Source organism: Rhea americana, unplaced genomic scaffold (genome assembly GCF_003343005.1).
Source record: "Rhea americana isolate MKP2758 unplaced genomic scaffold, rheAme1 scaffold_4, whole genome shotgun sequence".
Lineage (NCBI taxonomy): Eukaryota > Metazoa > Chordata > Aves > Rheiformes > Rheidae > Rhea > Rhea americana.
In genome coordinates this window covers 13,257,346-13,273,397 of record NW_028186534.1, presented here as the reverse complement: position 1 = coordinate 13,273,397, position 16,052 = coordinate 13,257,346, and the positions used below count along the sequence as shown (strand labels likewise).

General features: G+C 36.5%; 1 protein-coding gene across 2 annotated transcripts in view; it reads left to right on the top strand.

Moving 5' to 3' along the window:
• RTEL1 (regulator of telomere elongation helicase 1) overlaps positions 1-16,052 on the top strand; it is a 50,199-nt gene that overhangs the window by 9,184 nt on the left and 24,963 nt on the right. For both annotated transcript variants that reach the window (XM_085314227.1, XM_085314228.1), the window contains 10 exons: positions 535-613; positions 1,527-1,624; positions 2,925-2,980; positions 6,326-6,400; positions 7,570-7,651; positions 10,747-10,879; positions 11,036-11,149; positions 13,630-13,670; positions 14,041-14,126; positions 14,685-14,762. In XM_085314227.1, the coding sequence (XP_085170353.1) occupies positions 535-613; positions 1,527-1,624; positions 2,925-2,980; positions 6,326-6,400; positions 7,570-7,651; positions 10,747-10,879; positions 11,036-11,149; positions 13,630-13,670; positions 14,041-14,126; positions 14,685-14,762 (842 nt within the window). The remainder of the gene's footprint in view (positions 1-534; positions 614-1,526; positions 1,625-2,924; positions 2,981-6,325; positions 6,401-7,569; positions 7,652-10,746; positions 10,880-11,035; positions 11,150-13,629; positions 13,671-14,040; positions 14,127-14,684; positions 14,763-16,052) is intronic.

Here is a 16,052-nt window from a genome sequence, read left to right as displayed (position 1 = left end):
CTACCTCTTTTTTCAGAGGAATTTATGAAATGTTTAGTTATAGAAGTTTTTTTCCCCCAAAGGTGAGACAGTTGACAGGTGAATGCATGTTTTTCTTCTTTGCCAGAAGTTTCCTCTTGTTTTCAAATCTTACTAGTGTGCTGGCAATATATTAGTACCATCATTCTACTGTAAGAACTCGATGCATCATGAAGTTCGTGTTGAGGGCTTGAGATGTTTCGTGTTTACAAAGCATTTCCAAGAACAACTTTCCATCTGTAGAGAGAGGGGAGTTTAACATTTATCTGATTGCGGTATTTCATAGAAGTATTGCAAGAAGAATTAAGATGATAGAATTTATTAAAGTTTAATATAGATATTTAGAAAAATTATTTCCATTCTTTTTGGCTTGTTTCCGGGATCAAGAAAACAGCCAGGTTCCTGGTTTTGGTCACAGCCTTTGTAATAAAGTGCATTTGAAAAAAGTGGTTTGGATGAGTCCCAGAAACTAATTTCTGTGAGCCCTAATGTTTCTCCCTCTTGGTTTTCTTAAAGAAATTCTTCTTCAGCTGGAAAGTGCTATTGATGCTGTGGAATTGCCATTAAACAACAGTGGAGTCACCAAAGAGGGAAGGTAAGTGTATTCTCTTTGTGTTAAGATGTTTGCATGGTAAAAAAACAACAAACTCTGGACCCTGTGCAAATAGCTCTATTGTGAACTTCTTGCCAATGGAAGTAGTTTTGTGTATTTTACATAGCAAACCTGCAGTGAGACAAATATCAAGCAAGTGTTTTAAGGGTCTAGCAGCATCTGTTAGGTTTGGTAGTACTATTCTAGCTTCTGGGAAAAGTGTTTATTCTTTCTGTAGCAAACATTACTTCTGATTGAACTCCCTTCTGAAATGTTTCCTCTTTACTTGGTTTAATGGTACGATGCTTCAAAAATAGTATTATTCTGTAGCGATTAAGAACTGGCTTTATGGTTTCACTGTTTACTTATGGTACTATGTTACTATGTTAGAAATTGAAGAACGCAGCCCTTTAAAAMCAGAATTTTAAAGAGTGGAGACTCTCTATGCTAAGTGTGTGCCTGTCAGGTATACTGAACTAGAAGTAGCTCCTCCCTTTACTGCTGTCTAATTTTGATATTATGATTTAAACAGAGGTACTAGTGCTACTGTGATTTGGTTTGAGATACCTCAGAGCTCTGTAAGTTTGTTTGTAAACTAATGCATATTGTACATTGTAATGTAGAAACTGATTAACAAATAATTTCCATGATTTCTTTAATGTGTATTGTATGCTGTAGAGAAACCATGGAAAGTGTTTGTGAAAGATGTGATCAGTGTGCTTTCAGCCATGTCAATATTGTCTGCTATCTTTATAACCAAATACTTACTTATATTCTTGTGTATCTTCCTCGTGAAGACAAGAACATGKTTTGCTACTAGAAAGTGAAATTTTTGTTATAAAGGAATAATAGTAATGGTGTCCATGTGAGTATTTACAGTGTTTACTTATTTGTATTTCTTCTTTGTAAATTGCAGCTACATCTTTGATCTGTTTGCAGAGGCCCAAATAACATTCCAGACCAAATCCTCCCTCCTGGAATCACTTGAGCAGATTTTACAGTTTCTTTCAGGACGTAAGTGTGAACTTGCTGGTTGTTTCAATCAGTCACTGCACTTCCTTTTCCTCTAATGTCAACAACTGGGAGCTTGCATGGTTTGGGGAGAGAAGGAGAAGGGGATTTAAATTTTAAAAGTTTTAAAATCTGTTCCCAGATACTCATATCTTTTTAATAAAACTTGCTGGGAGGCCATAGTACTTCTATTGAGAAATATGTTTTCRTTCATGTAACATTCATGTAACAGAACTAATTTTAAGTACTACTTTGTGTCTAACCTGCTCATGTACCTGTATGTACGCACACAGAAGTTTTGCAAATAAAGCTGTTCTTTTCCAAACCCAACAAGATTGTGTGGGTGGAGCTTGTCAACATTTGGCTGATAGCTCTTCTCAGTCACAAGCTCTTCAATGATCTTGAAGTTATAAAACAGGATGACTGCGAATCAGATAATGCCTTTCTCTTTCCTTCAATTAACAAGCTTCTGTTTTAATGTCTATCTGGAACTCATTCTTTAACTTGCATTTTCTGCAAAGAAAAGACTCAAGCTTTTACATGTGCTAAGAAAGTAATTTAGCCAATTCTCACTAGCAGGCTCTTCAGTAAAGCGTTAAAGAGGGCGCAAGCTCGATCTGTGGAGACTAGACCGTAGACTGTCAGTTGTGTGAATGTATCCTTTGTGAGCATGTCTGTTCATCCTTTTTTACCTAACATGTTTCTTCTTTTAGACTGTTAGCRCTCTGCCTTAACAGATGTATCAGTTTACCATTTCCACAGTCATGTTCTCATTATCAGCATATTTTGTATGTTCTTTGTTCYTTTAACTGTTCCTCTGTAGTCACTGTTATAAGCATACTAGAGGCTCTGGGATGATTGCAAGGGGTTATTTATAGCTGTAGCAAAAGTAGGTTTTGTGTCTGTATAATGTGGTGGTCAGCTTCCTATTCTTTTTTTTTTTTTCTTGAGACCATTATTAGTTGGTATGTGAGCTTTTGCAAAAGTAACTAATCAGTTTAAACATGCCTATTTTTTGTATTATCTCATTTCCAATTTGTAATTTAGAGAAGCTTCAAGATGTTCTTGTAACTTGCTCAGGTTATAGCTTAACAGTACTTCACTGATGGTAAACYTTAACTTTGGCATGTTAGTTTTACATTTCTCGTTGAATTTCGGATAATAATGAAAAACTTGGAATGACTTATCTGTTGCGGGTGATATTTTCAAGCTATTGTATTTGCAGGATGTGCTKGTTAGATGTGGTTGTATATGCAAGTACATACGCATTTGTGTGTGCAAAAACATCCATTCTTCTCTGTAGGTACTGGGATATTTATCAATACATCTGGATTGCATAAACTTTCAGATATTATTCAGGTAAATAATAAATGCTACTTCTACATGTCTAAAAGATTGAAAAGTTGGTTTAAAAAATGGAAAGACATTGGAGGGATCCACTGTATTCTTGATTACATATGCTTAACATTTCAGTATGAGTGGAAGTCCAGAGGTGGTTGAAAGGAAAGCTGCTGCTAATAGGATGGTCTATTTTGATTTTTACCCTGGTTGTTATTTGATAGTTTTGATTTTTCCCTTTCTGGAGATGCTAAATTTAAATTTGACTCATTTTAACCTCCASCAGGTGGAGCTGGGTAATTGAACAGTGCATATTCAAGCCAGCAGTGTTTGGGGATGAAACCTTTCATGAAAGAGCAATACAGACTTAGGAAGAAGTCAAATCAAAATAATTTTAATTGTATTTTTCATTTACTTGTTAAGTGATCTGTAGAATTGAAAACCCCTTTAGTGCTACAGGAGCTGAATGTGACAGTCAAAGTACATGGGTATCTGTATGGTACTGTCAGTCTTCTCCCTGTTGTGCAGTTACAGAAAATGAATCTGAAAAACCTGGACCCAGTAAACTGAGAAAGTACAGTGGCCCAAAGTTCAATTTCTAGCTCCTCACTGAATTTCACCAAATGCTCTTGGGTGATGCTCAAAAATTGGGTAATTACGTTCAGACAAAATAGCGTCTTAGTTGTAATGTTACATATTTGAAAATCTGCTTACATGTGTAAGTTCACTATATTCCCAGAATTTAGTGATTTCAGAGCATCCTCTCTGCCCCAGTCACTGGGGATCAGGTTGAACCAAGCCTTTTACTGACAGTGCAAAAAGATCTTTGTTTCCCAGATGCTTGTATTTCTTTTGGATCAGAAAGATCTCTCTTCCACTGTCTTTCATAGGTAGGTGACAATAATGGTGACGACATAATGAGTGTTCCTCGTTGCTTTTCTGTCTTGGTTTAATAAATTTCTTATATTAAAAATTACAATTCAGCTGCTGATGCATGAAATCCCACAGAGTTAGACTGTTATGGTTGGTAGCATTCTTTTATTTGTTGTTCTCTGGTTTGTTCTGCTCACTGGTAGCCTGCGTAATGGATTAGCTAACACACTTTTTTCAGAAACCATTGACCTCATAGAACTTTTCCCTGGAAAACATGCTGCTTAGGAATGTAATTTATACTTACAGGAAGCAGGAAAGTGCCAAAAATGTTAATAAACTAATGTAAACAGGGAAGAGGTGAGTGAAGTCTATACGACTGCACTGAAAATTTACCTCTTACCTGATAAAGAGAAGATACCTAGCTATACTTTGAACACTCTCATCTTCCCCAAACCATGCTGCCTTAAGTAATCCCTGTTAGTTTAACCTTAAGGAGCAACAAATGCCTTTGTGTTCTGGCTCAGCTGAAGTCAAATGTTTTGAGTCTTGAAATCATGTTTAACTGGGAATGTGTCATGAATATATATGGTCAGCCCTGTCAAGTTCAATGCTACGTCAGCCTATATATACATCCAGTGGTTTCTCCGCAACCAGGATGGATCTTGTCTCAGTGAGTTTAGGAACTGCCTCTCCAAAAATTCAGCACAAAAGAGCCTGTGAAGTCGAAGCCATTGCATTTCTTGAGTTCACCACAACCCTTGTGATTTGGGTTAATCAGATTTGTTGCGTGTCATCTGAAATGTCTTCGTGCAAATTCTTGGCACTATACTTTTACCAGCTTCTAGAAGKAGAGTAGAGTTCGTTCTACTTCTGTGTGTATTGTGCTGTTTTGGTATGTGGTTATTCCTAGATTTCAGTCCAAATTTCTCACTCTTTATAACTTGACAATCTGAAACTAGTGAATCAGAACTTGGTCCTGTGCTGGTAGATTTGCAATACTCATCAAGTGCATGGATATTTGACAATAAAATTTATTCCCAGTGGCATAMACAGTATTTTATTTTTATAGAAATATAATAAAGCCTAGATGTATGTTCTTGTGCACTAGTAGCAATTTGTGTGCACTTGTATCAAGTTTGTTTGTTTTGGAAGTTGAATGCCCCTATTCTTTGTGGGGAAGGTGAGGTCTGGGGAATTTAAATAATTTGTCTGGGTGTTCAAAGCTGATAGATGAGGAGATTAAGAAACAGAACTGTGGTGTCAGAATCCCAGTCACTGTAGAACACAGGCTGCAGGGTACTACGTGACCAAAGCCAGTTGTCCATGTGTGGTCTTTTAGCCTAGACACATGAAAGGTAATTTGACTTAGCTGAGCCATCTTTCACTGAAAGCTAAGATCTCATCTGCTGCTGCTGAAAATATGTACATGAACTGTAAATCCTCCATGTGATAACTTYTTATCCCAATATTTTTAGTAGGAAAAGGTCACAGTGTATTGCTTGATGGTGCTTTCTTGTTACAGAACTTTGTCTTCAAGAGCTAATTTATTTAAGCTTGTTTTTATTAATGATCACTTTTTTAAAAAGTTCCCTTCATTTTAGAAGACTTTTTTTATGCACTCCATTTTTGGCTGTTTTTCATAAATTAATCTTTCCAGGAATTGTACTTCAGTTTTTTTTTGTACTAGTGCAGAACGTCTATCTTTTTGCAATTAACTGATATTCTGATGAGCTTGGATAATTCCTTTTAAATGTCTGAAGGAATTTTGTTTAGAAAAATTCACGTAAGTTATAAATATTTGAGAACCACAGCTGTTTTCACTGAAATTGCAGTGCAATGCCATATGTTTAAATGAGTCTCTCTCCTAGTCRTAAGACATCACATACAGGAAAGGGGAAGAAATGTAAGTCTGTACAAAGGAGTTGATAGAGGCTTTCCGTTTAATATATGGGCAACTGTATGTAGTTACAGCTTCATTTTTATTGAAGCAGAGTATTATTAGTGTAGAGTATCATGACTGAGATTTTAAACAAAATCAGAGAATTCAAATGATTCTTTTAAAAGCAGTTGTGACTGTTGTCATCAATAGCCAAAAGTCATGTGTGGTCTGTATAATAATACTGTCATTTGTGTGGTTTGAATATGTGCTTACACAGAAGTCTAGCCAGTTATTTTATTGTCCTTTTGTATGTATCAGGTGCTGTAACTGAGTACACTGAGTTTAATACACAATTATGAAAAAGACTTTTGTATTTAAGTAGTGGCCTTCATTGTTTGGCTCAATGAGGAGGCCAAGTGACTAACAGAAACTGCCAGTGAAAATGTGTTTATTTGGAATTCTCTGCTTTTATTAAATATCGAAGGAGCAAGAAGATATATTTAAGGTTATCGCAACAATAATTTTTCTGTAGATACTTCTTAGTGCAAAGATGTTTCAGGGATTTTGCTCAAAACATTTGTTAATCTCTGTATTTGTTTTCATTCATTTACCAGACAGTATTCAACATCGATCCTCCAGAAGGCATGACAGGTTTCATGCCAGCCCAGTCCATATCCAAATACTATAAGGTATGAGATGCTGTATATATTCTATAGTTCTCTTAAGTGGCATTTTGTGTCTGTGCTTAAAGTATTCAAGAGTCAGAAGACTGTGGATGCTATAGCAAATTATGGTTTTGATTAGAAGGAGAATATTTAAGTTGTTCCAGAAAAAGCCAAAAGAACTGTGGTAAAATCAGGTCCCAAGCAAAAAGGGAATCTATATAATAATTTTTAAATAATCTTGTTATTTTATATGAACTAAGGAAAGTGCAGCAGATGGGAGTTATTGAAAACTTTGATACTGTATGCTATGCAAGAATGTATATGTTCTTTCAATAAATTAGTCTCTTGGCTGGCTCAATTTTGACAGTATCCTGTTGTCCTAGTAAGGAAAACTGAAGATGCTATCTAATCAGTGCTGTCTGCCAAAATACTAGAGATGCATTAAAAAATGAGATGCATTACTCTAGAAAAGTTAAAGGAAGAAATTCTAGTCTAATAAACCTGCTTTCTTTTAGATTGTATAACTATCTTGTATTTAGCAGAAAAATAGAACTCAGACTGCAATGTTTCTACTCCTTGTATAAGTAGTTTTTTCTGAATTGTTTACCTCATACATTTAAGTTCCATGTGCAAGATCTTATGCTGTGAGTCTCTCCTTAACTCTTAGCTGCTGTTTTGAGGTTACCTTGTAGATTTTGAATCTTTCAATAGCAGGAGGATTTTTATGGCCTTTTTCATTACTTTTTAAAATATTTGTAATAAAATAGTTTTTCTATGTAATTAAATTTTTCCATATATTGACTTTAATTATTAATGTGAGACCAGTTTTGTTGCCAAATGCAGCAAAYATTCCTAACACAGTAATATTCTAGTCTGCATGTCTTTTTCTGGTGCACAATGCCCAAATAATTCTATTTTGTCTTTGCTCAGGGCAGCCCATGAAATGCTGCTCTTAAACTGATGCAAAATGACTGGTTAAATGGTGATATGCTTCTCTGATCCTTGCTAGATATGTCATGAGTGATTGGAAACAAATTAGGAAAGAGAGAGAGGAAATAATACAGCATTACTAGCACTATAAAAGTGACATTAGTTACCGTAACTACCCATGACATGAGCGAGCCTTGTTGAGGGATGAAGTGCAAGTTCATTTCTGCAGCAGTCTCTGGAAGTGTTGATATTTTCTCCTTCAGGTACACATTCATCTCGATAACAGTAATCAGAAGAAGAAACAAAGGACGGATCTGTGGAATTCATCAGCTGTGAAAAAACAAGGTAGAAGAGTAAGCTGAGGTAGACTCGTGTAAAAACTGGATTGAAAACATTCAACCTTTTTTTTTTTCTCCTTTGATTAATATATAAGAAAACAATTGAAGATATTTTAATCTTCATTACTTCACATTTTTGAACAAGGATTCCTCTGGCAAATCATGCAATGCTGTTGCAGGACTTTTAAGCTCTCTAAGGAATGGAAAGGTAGAACAGAGTAACTCAATAAGGCCATGCACTAGATTTGCCTATACACAGAAAATGCTCTCCTTTTTAACCCTGTTGGCATAACAACATCAGCTGGCATTCCTCATAGAGCTGAAAGGTCTTAAGTGCCTGGTTAGCATGCTTTGTAAAAGTACTCCAACTTAAAACAGCCACTAGATGTGGAATTGGGAAGGATTTTTCCCCATTCAGTTTAGCAGAGAATTCTTGGGTGATTTGCGAATAAGTGGTGGTGGTTTTTTTTTTTTTGTTTTTTTTGTTTGTTTGTTTGTTTGTTTGTTTGTGTGTGTGTGTGTGTGTGTGATCATCTTCTGTAAGATGAAGAGACTTAAAGGTGTTAGCATTGTCCGGGAGCCATCTTCCTCTGGCAAAGAGCAGGATTTTAAGGCTATGGAACTTTAACGCTGTTTCAAGAGTTCAAGAATTGTTTCAAGATGGTCCTGTCCAGTCTTTATGTTTCTAAGTACAGCCTTGCTATGGATGTAAATCAGAGTATAGGAGAAGATTTTCACTTGTATCGTTTCTTCTAAATGAGAGATGACATAAGCAATCTCAGTATAAAACATTCTTGTGGCAGCACAGCTATGTGTACTGTTGGAGTTCTTCTAGAAACAATTATACCAGTGAAAGGAAATCATCTCTGTTACAGAACACTTGCTTGTATTGGTATAAAGAAAATCTTCAGACCAGCCCAAGAATGGAAAACTCTCTTTTAGGAGGAGATTGAAGTCCGTAAAGTGTTCTGGGATCCTCATACATACTGTATTTCTCTGTATTTGTGTTGTGCTAAGCAAAATTTGTGTTGCTAAGGCTATAACTTTATCTTTTACAAGGAGATTTCTGTATAGATATGATTCTGAAAATGTGTGCTGAAATGTGTGTTATGAAAAGTAAATTACATGAAAGTTTTCAGTTGCAATATCTCTGTTTAAATTATCCTGTTGATAGTAGAAGAGTTGTAATTGGCTGGCTTATTCTGAAGCTCTATAATGAAGGTTCATATAATGTGTCAGAGAAATAACACTTGAGAATGTGAACTCTTAGCCAGAAAACGTCATGCCTGGTAACAGCTTCAAGCGTCATTGTGCTCTCTGAAATAACACCTTTTTTGTGCAATTTCCTCAGTTCTTAAGGGCACTGTCTCACTCCTTGATAGTTTGTCTCAACTATTGTTTTCAGTCCTTTATGCTCAACTGAGACTTCTCCCTGTTCTCTCTCCCCCCACCTACTTTGTTACTTCTCTGCAATGCTTTATATCTGGAACTACCTCAGTATAACTGTGCTTCAGAGCAACATACCTAGAAGCCAAGGTTTTTTTTTTTCCTTTGACTTAAAGGTTTATTTGAAGGCCACTGTAGGCAGCATCGCGGTAGGTTTTGTTAGACTTCAACATCCATTCTTTCTGTTTTTTAATAAATACAGTCAGATGGAAAACAAAACGGACATTCTCTGATTACAGAAGAAAGATGCAGAAGTTAATGGTAGGCTCCCTTTACCTAAGCTGCCTTCATAGGATACTCTCCAAAGATCTGTGTAAATGCCATGCCTCATAACTATTTACTTGATTACTTAGTTAAATACTCATGAAAATGTAGGTATTTGTTTCACAGAAGCTGTATTTTTCAGTGACGCAAACAATTTTTTCAAAGAATGAGTTTCCACAAATTCAGTGTTTTTGTACATAATGTCCTTAATAGTAAGTATTCACTTCACTAGAGCACTTCTGAATAGAAGCAGGCTGTTTGGTAATCTGCAGATATTGTTTTCCTGGGATATTGCTCAATCAATGTTTCAAGTTGCAGGAATACATTTAAGTAGTTTTTCCTATTTGTGTATGCAGGAAAAAGCTAACAAAAACACTTTTATTGCATAGTTCAGAGGATTTATACGTAAGACATGCGAAGCAGTYGCAGAATTCTGTGATTTAGCAGGCATACGCTGTCTAGAAGTCTGAGACTTGCACTATGTGCAAAGCTAGCAGAGGCCAGACTAGACTGATCAAATTTTTGATCCCTTGTAGTTTGGAAATACRACATATTTTATAGGGAAACTGCAAAACTCTTAAGAATAGCTGTTTTCAAAGGATTTTGTGGAAATGATTCATTGGACCATAATTTTCTAAGAGCTGCAGTTTGTGACAGGAGGTGGCCTAGCTTGTGATAGCTGATAATCTTATTGCCTTAGCTACCTGTTTTCTGTGCACAGATGCTGCGTGTGAATATGACATTAAACTATTGCAGTTTTACATTAAGGTAAAATGCTGTTGCTTGTGGTATGCTCTAAATCACCATGTGGTTGACTACCAGCAACCCTTTTTCCTGTGGCTCAGCTATGCTAGGGTACTAGGGATGAAACAAGCTGCCACCTTGCATATCATCCACTCTGTACAGTTTCTGCTTGTGAATGGGACCCTAGATTAATGTTGTTTATCTTAAAGTCATAATTGCAGAACTCCAGACTGCAAATATATTGCAATTCTAGCTTCAAGAACAGTGGATTAGTGCCTGACAAACATTCTACGGGGTTACAGAGGAGGATATTTCAAACTGAGAATTAGTGAGGCAAATACAAGTGGTTAGTGTTTTTTTTTCTAGACCATCCCACRCCAGTACAATTTGCTTTTATGCTGGAGTTTCTTCTGCTCCTGACATAAGTGACTTTATTCTTGTTTGTGAATACTTATTGACCTGTCCAGATATAGATCCAGACAGACATTACTGCCTATATGTAACTTGCACTGATTTATAGTGTGAATTGAAGAAATCCAGAATTTATTTAATTTTTGGAATGTAATTATTCTAGAGTCTGAGTGAGACAGAGACCAATTCTCTGCTGTACAGGCTTATTTCTTASTGTTTTCTCTTTATTTGATCCAGGAAAGACCTTGAGCTATTGGTGTTTCAGCCCTGGATACAGCATGCATGAGCTTGTTCGACAAGGGGTCCGGACAATTATCCTTACCAGTGGTACACTCTCACCCCTCTCATCTTTTACGATGGAAATGCAGATGTAAGTACCTAGATACATGAACAGTAACGTTAATGCAAATGTACAATCTGCTCTCGTGATTTAAGTTTTAGCTCAGAATTTTTGTGTTCTGGATTGGAAGTACAGTACGGAATTATAAAATGAGTATGACTTGGAGCTCACTTCCCTGTTCTTCAGCCCTTTTCCTGTTTGTTTGGAGAATCCACATGTTATTGATAAGCACCAGCTCTGGGTTGGGATCATTCCCAAGGGACCTGATGGAACTGTGCTCACTTCTACCTATGAAAAAAGGTAATGAACTTCCACTTGGAATTCTGTTTTGAAATTGTGGGTTCCAGCATTAGGGATTCTGTTTAAAAGAGGGAGCTAGTGAAATAAGTGGTCTTTGTAGTTCTTTTCTTGGATAAACGGTGTGCTAAATGCAACACCCTTTAACAATTAAAGTAGAAAGTTCAAAAATGTAAAGCTGAAAGGTATGAAGTGTCAGGGTCCRGAACACACAAGTAGGCCTTAATGGCCGTGATCAGCCTCTCTGGAGGCGTCCATCCACATCCTCTGCTAGTGTGTCCAGGAGCTCCATTTAAGCTCAAGCCTGGGCCATCAGTCCCTGCCCAAGCTATGTGGTAGAAATGTGTGTGTCTAGCTTCATCACAACCATGACTGGCCTTGGACCCCATTTGTCTGAATACTGACCTACTGATTGACTTCCTTGGACCTGCCTTATCACTGTGGACCTGCCTGTCTGATCCTCGTTTTTGTCACTGGGCTTGATCCTGATTTGCTCACGTATTTCTGTCTTGGTCTTGGGCCTGCTTCATYGCCACTAACTTGCCTGACGATCTAGGTTCTTGCTTAAACCTGACTATCATCTCCAGGTCTGCTCTGCTTGTTCTGCTTGGGTAACGTAGGATCTGGGCCCTGGCTAGTGAGGCCCCTGCCCTCTCTGCCTTGTCATGAGCAGCTCCCTGTCCCTTAGGGAACAGCTAGCCCTTGCTGCTCCCTGAGATGGACCCCCCCCCCCATCCTAAGTTTCTTGCTGAAGGCTTAGGTAACTCAACATACTGGTAGTGAGCTTGAGACATAGTTGAACTAAGTAGCAAGCTTTTTTATATTTGAAGGTGGTTGTCATGATCTGCTTCCCCTTCACATCTCTGTTTTCTTTTGGGGGGAAAACATGCCTGAATATTTGTCAAATTTTTCATCATCCTTATTTTTTTTWATTTATTTTTTTCCTCCTTTTCTCTGGTCTTTTGTCATTTTGTCTATGTCCTTCTCTTTCTCAAAGTAGTCACAGTGTTCCTCCTGCGGCTTTTGTTCTTTCTGTATCAGAAATAGAAAAGCTGCTGACAAGGAAAGTGAAGGCCAAAACAAAAGGTTTCATTGTATATTGACTTCCATTTTGTAATATGATATTCTAATTTGGATCTCTACATATAAACTTCATATGTAGCTTCATATTTTGTTTTACCTGGCAGCTGATTCTGTGCTTAACAGTTCTTTGAAGGTACTAGAGAGTGGTGTTGCATTGGTGGCACTGCTCTGTTTAAGGATGTAATCCTTCTGTAGTATTATGGAATGAGGGACCAGTTCCTCATGTGATATATACATTCTTCTGTTTTAATTTTCTTCCTGGAGCATCCATAATTATTATTATCTTTTTTAACACCTGCACATTCTTAAATCTATTTCAAATTCAACATTACAGTYGAACACCTGACTGAAAATTCTTTTATTTGTTTTGGTTTGCTTCTGGTCTGTCTTAYTTGTTTTCAGGAATATAGAAAAACTCAAAAAGAGATTTCAAAGAGCTCATATGGTGGAAAAAGGGGAAAGTGCCAGATGTTCCAAGGGGCTTGCAAGGGACTCAGCAATAGTTATTGGCTTTTACAGAGGGAGGAAAACTAGACTACCCTTAGCCAGTATTTTTTATTCTCAGAAGCTGTGAGCACCATTTCAGTCTATTTTATGTCTTCTATCGGTAGGAAATAGGATATTTTCTTCCTCTCCCACTTCTAGAACACCTTTTTTGAAGAAAGGGGGTGAACAGTATTTGCCATATTTTGAGAACATCCTTAAGATGCTAGTGGTATTTGTAGGTCTTTCAAAAGTAGCATTTTTTTCCCTGCATGTGTAACTTTCCTGAGAAAATAGAGGTTGCAAAACTGTATGGAACTGTAAAGAATGAAACCWAAGGGCCTGAAAAAACAAGTGAAAATTTAGTCAGGATGGAAGAAATGGATAAATACTGTATAGTCATTATAGAACAGTAATCTGTCAATGAAAGATAAATGATTCACTTGGCTTATACCACCAGTAATTAGTAACTAAAGCAACCAAATTCCTCCTCCTCCCTACCCACCCCCTTGTGCAGTCTCACCACACCTARTTCATCAATAACTCCTTTAGATACTTGTAATATTAGTCAGGATTCACAGCATCTACAGACTTCTGGCAGAAATTTTGTCCTTAATTTATTAATGTGCAGCCTTAAGTCATTAATTTTACAATTCATATTTCATTTGCTAAATACTGTTAATGTTTAAGCTTAGATTGTCTTTGGTGCTAATAATCAAAATATTTAGTAACAGAAGTGTTGTGTAGTCAAGGTATTGCCCACAAATGTTTTGTCCTTGGTACAGGTGACTGCTATAGGAAGGAAAGTAATGAAAGCATGGATATGCTATTTTAGATGAAGATTATCAGAGGAAGTCAATATATATGAAAGAAAGATAAGGAAATACAATGATTTTATTTCATTTTCTGCTTTGTAGGTTTTCAGAGGAATATTTATCTTCTTTGGGGAAAACAATAGGTAAGTAAAGTGTTTGGATTTTAGAAACAGGCGTATTGCACAAGATTTCTATATATATATATTTATATATATATATAAATAAAATAAAATATCCTTTTGGAAGGTGTCTGAAGTATTAAAAACGACAGATAATAGATAGAGAAAAGTTTGGAAAACTAATTAGGCAACTATACAAGGTGTGTACCTTGACAACAAGTTTATTGAAATGATTTTAAAATAACTTTTTCTAATACAAAAACTTTCATGTTGAGAAAGCAGAAAAAATTTTGGAGGGAAACCATACTGTTAATTTATTTTTCCTCCACAGTCTATGCACTCCACTCATGAGAAAAGCACCCTGGATTAGATGTATTTGTCTATCTTGTTGCAGGTAATCTTGTGCGAGTTGTACCCCATGGGCTGTTGGTGTTCTTTCCATCGTATCCTGTCATGGATAAAAGCCTGGAATACTGGAGAGTATGATAATTCTTCTGCCTTTATATGTGGTTTAGCTATGCACTTYGGGCAGTTTATAGTAAGGGTATCTAGCCATGCTCGTTAAAAATTCTTTGTTAATTAGTAATTATAACATGGAGAAAGTAAAATCCTAGGTGAGAGGTTTTTTTATTTTAGTCACAGTATGCTGAGTTGCAGTATTGTAGAAATTAAAGCCTAGAAGAATCTTATTACATTACTTGATTTGACCTCAGTTCATTTAATTTCATATTGCAGGGTGAGTCCCTAGGAGGTTGGTGTTGGGAACTTGCAAGTTGGAGAGAAAAGAAATTATTCTCACTTAATGACATTTACACTAAGAAAGATTTCAACCYTTGTATAATGTTTGAGTTATATCAACTACAAGGGACCATTGTTTTCCTAGTGTTGTTGGAGTTGCATGTTTCTGGCCCATCTCTCTCTCTGTTTGGCAAGACAGAAACTGGCTCTGGGGGAAGGATGTGATGACCGCTCTTGAGGGCATTTCTGGTGTGTATTTGCTTTCACATGAGCATTTTTGATGTATTACCTGTTTAACAGGAGCATGATTTTGCTAAAAGAATAGAAGAAGTGAAGCCAATGTTTGTGGAACCAAGGAATAAAGGAAGCTTTGCAGAGGTTGGTAACTTGCRTTACATATCTGTAACGTTTTCACAAATTATGCTTAAATACCTTTTATAAGATGTGCTTTGTTGTGAACTGCATATTCCTAGAATAAAAATCAAAAGCTCTGAAGATTTCTTTGAAGATTTCTTCTAAGCATCATTCTTTCACTCTTTCAGCTAGTTGTGCAGGATATAGTCTTCATCTGAAATCCACTGATCTAACAGCTGCTAGTATAACATACACTTATAGTGAGTAATTGAGGTGCTAGAAAACCATCAGTTGAGTAGTTGACATCTTTGATTAACGTTTGATTAAGGATACCTTTAAGTAGCAGATTGGTACTAATTTCTATGCAATGGCTATGGTTGTTAAAGGCTTGCGTCTGTCAGTGGAAATGTTTGTGTGCAATATTTCCCTGTAGTTGTGCAGCAGTAAACTCTTAAATTACCACTGAAATGGGAAGTCCTTTAGGGGCTTTCAGGTGCCTCTTTCACCTTAGGAATCTTAAACTTAATATTTGATGCCTTTACTGTTTGAAATGGAAACCARTGAAAGAGAAGGGTTTGAACTCTAAGAAAGAAGGGATAATTTTCATTACTCATTTAAATAATTTATAAAGGTATCAGCTGCAAGTTAAATATAAGCAATTTAATTTAGAGCACAGAACATTCCGAATTGTTGCTGCTGCTAAAAAGAAGATGGACAGTCGACGTAGAAATGTAATATAAGGGCACAAATGTGCGCAACACTRGAAGACAGTGGGTAGGATTTGTTTTCACTGAACAGTAGCAAGGTGCTTTATGTATTTTGTTCTATCAGTGAGCCGTTAAAGGAGATTYTCATCATAGGTTCTTGCTGTTCCTTGTAGATTTTCCCTTCACTGTAACTGCAGAGTCAACATTAATTTTATAGGCTGATGACTTTATTAAAATCAGATTTCTTCATAGGCACAAATGTTTATCTGCTTTTGTGTTCTCTGCTTGCCAGTAAATCATGTGGTGTAGAATATTAATTAAAATTGTCCTAACTTCTGAAGTCTTAAAAACTCCTCCACTTTTCCAGCTTTTTTTCTTGTTTACTTAGAGCCTCTTTTGTTTGCTTCTTAGAGTAAATAATACTTTTGAGTTGCTTTCCTGGTCTGCCTTTTCTTCCTCGAGAATTCATAGAAACGCAGYGCTGTCTGTGTTTTGCCTTCTCTTTAGAAGTATCTGACATCAGTCTTTTATGCTTACCCTGGAGTATTCTGGATTTCATTGCAATGTGAGAAACCATTTGCTTATCAAAATTGTTATATTTACAATT